This window comes from Nerophis lumbriciformis, linkage group LG03, assembly GCF_033978685.3.
Source record: "Nerophis lumbriciformis linkage group LG03, RoL_Nlum_v2.1, whole genome shotgun sequence".
NCBI lineage: Eukaryota > Metazoa > Chordata > Actinopteri > Syngnathiformes > Syngnathidae > Nerophis > Nerophis lumbriciformis.
Genome location: NC_084550.2, coordinates 20,757,501 through 20,762,612, shown reverse-complemented (window position 1 = coordinate 20,762,612; position 5,112 = coordinate 20,757,501). Strand labels below are relative to the sequence as shown.

At 34.3% G+C, this 5,112-nt stretch overlaps 1 protein-coding gene across 2 annotated transcripts in view; it reads left to right on the top strand.

The window, feature by feature from the left end:
- The first annotated feature begins 863 nt into the window (after positions 1–863).
- Positions 864–5,112, top strand: part of LOC133580825 (glutamate decarboxylase 1-like) — a 59,792-nt gene continuing 55,543 nt past the window's right edge. For both annotated transcript variants that reach the window (XM_061935061.1, XM_061935053.1), the window contains exons 1-2: positions 864–936; positions 1,320–1,448. In XM_061935061.1, coding sequence (XP_061791045.1) covers positions 1,370–1,448 — 79 coding nt within the window. In that variant the 5' untranslated portion in view covers positions 864–936; positions 1,320–1,369. The remainder of the gene's footprint in view (positions 937–1,319; positions 1,449–5,112) is intronic.

Below are 5,112 nucleotides of genomic sequence, written 5' to 3'. Positions count from 1 at the left end.
TTTGAAATTTGGTCATTTCTCAACCTATATTTTGCAACACAAATACAACGTTGAAACAACATGATTTTTGACAACGTTTTTATTAATGTTGGGTTCTGGCATTAGATTTGACCATTGAAATTTGGTCATTTTCCAACCATTATTCTACAACACAAATACAACGTTGAAACAACATGCTTTTTGACGACGTTTAATCAATGTCAGGTTCTGACGTTGATTTGACCGTTGAAATTTGGTCATTTCCCAACACAAATACAACATCTAAACACCATGCTTTTTGACAACGTTTAATCAATGTTGGGTTCTGACGTTGATTTGACCATTGAATTTTGGTCATTTCCCAACCAATATTCTACAACACAAATACAGCGTTGAAACAACATGCTTTCTGACAACGTTTAATCAATGACAGGTTCCGACGTTGATCTGACCATTGAAATGTGGTCATTCCCCCAAACCAACACCGTGGATCCAACGTTAGACACCAACGTCATCTGAATTTACAAATACAACAATTTCCGGACACGTACGTTTAATCAACGTCATATCAACGTCTTGCGCCTGCTGGGAATAACCCCGTCACAAAAACCCACCGAAACTCAACGGTTCTCGAAACCACAAAAGGCACTTTCCCAAAGTGTATGCAAACACGCGCACATTCCACAATTGCACAAATGCAAGGGTATTTTTTTTTTGTTTGTTTTGTTTTTTTAACCCCCCCACCCTTTAATCAATTGTGTTCCTTGACAAGCCTTCTGAGTCATCGGAGGGAGCCGAGGGTGTGACTCATGTGTGGGAACAGACCAATGGGCGGCCGGAGCCCCTGATATAAATAAGGCATAGAAATATTCTTGAGGGAGACAGTTGTTCACTTGCGCGCCCGCTGGAGGAGGATTTTTATTGACGCGCGTCCAGGATTCCAGTCCACCTGCACCGGTAAGACGTCTCCATGGCCATCGTGCTTTACTTGCTGCCACCAAGACGCATGAAAAACGGGGGAGAAAAAAAAACAATTATTTTTTATTTTTTTTTGCGCAACGAATAATGATTTTTTGGGGGTAATATTAATACATTTTTCACATTTTTATTCATATTTAATAACATGCTGCTGTTTTGACACCATTTTACGCACTAATTGGGTACGAGAAATCTTGCAAATGGACGTGAGCGCGTTCTTTATCCTTTACTGTCACTCGTGTCCGTGCGTAATTTGCGCTTCCAAATTGCGCATCCATCCACAGCGGATATTATTATGATGTGAATATGATAAAGTGTCTTGATTTATCACCCCTTAACTGCTCCCCCTCTTTTGTTTCCAGGTGAGATCAGATAATAAAAATAATATAAAAAAAACAAAAACGGGTGAGTGATGGCCGCGTCAGAACCGAGAGCCACCGGCGGGGACCTGCAGGACCCCAACACCGCCAACCTGAGACCCTCATCCACAAGTATGTGCATAAAACACGCCTCCGTGACCACCCACCCACCCATCCGTGGGCGGGAGGGGGGGTCACTGCTCGCTAATGCCGTGCATGGCTGCGTATTTGGGTGCCTGCATGGCTCCATCCGTCTCCGCCGCCGGCCCCTCCTTCTCTGTCTGCCGCGGGGGGGAAGCGACTCTCGCCCGGGTCATTTGCTGCGCGGGCTCCGTCGTTAATCACTGCGGTTAAAAACAGAGCCATCACATAGCCTTGCCTGTCTGTCTGCCTCGCTGTCTGTCTGTCTGTCTGCACGTCCCTGCGCCACGTATATGACGCAACATTTATTGACGATAGTCCATACAGTGCCCTTTTTTCGGCACAAAACATTTTTTTTTACCAAATTAATATAAAAAAATATTAATTTATAAATATCATTCAATGCAAATATGAATATTGTTCTTTTGTTTACATATTTGATTAGTATTGTCTATTTTCAATACAAATATTGAAAACAATTGGTTTAATATTATTATTTGCAATAATATTTGCCTGACGTCATAGTGCATTGGCTGTCGCGCAGTTGATTGCAATTATGCATAATTAATATTTTGTACAGATTTTCCTTTTTTTTTTTTTTTTTTTTTTTGGTTAATATGTGTGTGTATATGTGTATATATACACATATATGTATGTATGTATGTATATATGTATATGTGTGTATAATGTGTATATATGTATGAATGTGTGTTTGCGTATATATATATATATATATATATATATATATATATATATATATATATATATATATATATATACCTCTATTTTAAATGTTTTATTTTAGTCTGTTTTTCGACTGTGGTTGTTTTTAAAGGGATTTATAAATAAAGTTGGTATGGTATATTTATATTTTTTAAATAATATTTTCCTGACGTCATGTTGCATTGGCCATCGTGCAGGTGATCGCAATTATGCATAATTAATATTTTGTACAGGTTTTCCATTTTTCTGACTTGGTTTAGAGCATATTGGTTTATAGTATATGTATGTTTGTATGTATGACATACATATATGTATGTATGAATATATGTATATGTGTGTATATGTATGTATGTATATATGTGTGTATATATATATATAGGTGTATATATATATATAGGTGTATATATGTATGTATGTGTGTGTGTGTGTGTATATATATATATATATATATATATATATATATATATATATATATATATGTGTGTGTGTATATATATGTATGTACGTATGTATGTATTTATGTATGTATATATATATGCATGTATGTATGTATATATATATACATGTATATATATATATATATATATATATATATGTATATATATATATATATATGTATATATATATATATATGTATATATATATATATATGTATATATATATATGTACCTCTGTTTTAAATGTTATATTTTAGTCTGTCCTTGGCCTGTATTTCTTTGTGGTGTCCAGCCCTTTGTTTTTCAACTGCATAATTTTATACAGATTTTCCTTTTTTTTCTGACTTTTTAATGTTGCATTGGCCCTCAGGCAGTTGATTGCAATTATGCATAATTATTATCTTGCACTGGTTTTAAAATGTGTTTCTGACTTGGTTTAGAGCACTTGGTCATTTTAATATGTTTTAATAATATTTGCCTGACGTCATCTTGCATTGGCCTTCGTGCAGTTGATTGCAATTATGCATAATTAATATTTTCTACAGATTTTCCATTTTTTTTCTCTGACTTGGTTTAGAGCACATTGGTGAATATTAATATTTTTAATATAGAATTTGCCTGACGTCATGTTGCATTGGCCTTCGTGCAGTTGATTGCAATTATACACAATTATTATTTTGTACAGATTTTCCCTTCTTTTCTGACTTGGTTTAGAGCAGATGGGTTAATGTTAATATGTGTGTTATACTTTTTGAACCTCATGCAGTTTTTTGTACAGGTTTTCCATTTTTCATGACTTCCTTTAACTCATATTAGTGAGAATATTGTCAATATTTTGTAATTTTTTCGTTTATATGCCTTTCTACAATTTCATGCAAAATATGCATTTTTTTTTTTTCCTATAGAGCATAAGCTTCTATGTTTCTGTTTCCTGTATATACCATAATCTCTCTGCTCACTTCCGGTGGACGTGTGTTTGTTTATTTTTCTTAAAACCATCTGTTTGTTGACGTCGACGTGCCTTTTTCTTCTTCTCCACGGCTCTGTCGCGTTGCATTTAGTCACAATAGACCTCATCTCCCGCTCACGCATGCCCACGCGTGTGAGTGTGTGTGTGTGTGTGTGTGTGTGTGTGCGTGGGTCTGTGTGTGTGCGTGGGTGTGTGTGTGTGTTATAGGCTATTATAAGCGTCTGCTATATAGACTTCCAGGATATCACCAGCACGCTGCAGTCACACACACACACACACACACACGCACACACACACACACACACGCACACGCATTCAGTTTTACTCAATTAATTCCCGCCCTCCACCGTGAGCTCATTTCACGGGTGTTAATTCCTGCCCGCCCCTTCGGCTGCCTCGTGTGCGCGTGAGCGCGCGCGTGTTTTTCTATTGATTTGGCCTTATAGGTCGGAAATGTTACGATCCTGTTAGGGACAAATAGATTCTTTAAATGGAATATTAACCCTAATAGAAGAAGAAGAAGAAGAAGAAGAAGCAAAAAATGGGGGGGGGGGGGGGGGGGGGGGCAATCTCGGTATCGATCCGATATCATGTAAATATAGGGTCACGTGGTGCTAAAACTGATACTGATTTGATGTGGGAAAAACTTTGATGATTTCATGGTTTAATGCAGGGGTCCCTATACTTTTTGATTCGGTGGCTGCATTCGGTAAAAAAAAAAAAAAAAAAGGCTGTATGTATATATATATATATATATATATATGTATGTATATATATATATATATATATATATATATATATATATATATATATATATATATATATATATATATATATATGTATGTATGTATGTATGTATGTATGTATATATATATATATGTGTGTATATATATATATGTATATATGTGTGTATATATATATATATGTATATATGTGTGTATATATGTGTGTGTGTGTTATATATATCTGTGTATATATATATATATGTATGTATGTATGTATATATGTGTGTGTGTGTGTGTGTGTATATATATATATGTATATGTATGTATATATGTGTGTGTATATATATGTATGTATATATGTGTATGTATATATATGTACAGTATGTATGTATATATGTGTGTGTATATGTATATATGTGTGTATGTATATATGTGTGTGTATATATACATATATTTGTGTGTATATATGCATACATATATATATATGTGTGTCTATATGTATATATGTGTGTCTATATGTGTGTGTGTATATATATATATATATGTATATATATATATATATATATATATATATATATATATATATATATATATATATATATATATATACAGTATACATATATACACACACACACACACATATATATATATATATATATATATATATATATATATATATATATATATATATATATATATATATATATATATATATATACGGCGTGGCGCAGTGGAAGAATGGCCGTGCGCGACCCGAGGGTTCCTGGTTCAATCCCCACCTAGTACCAACCTTGTCATGT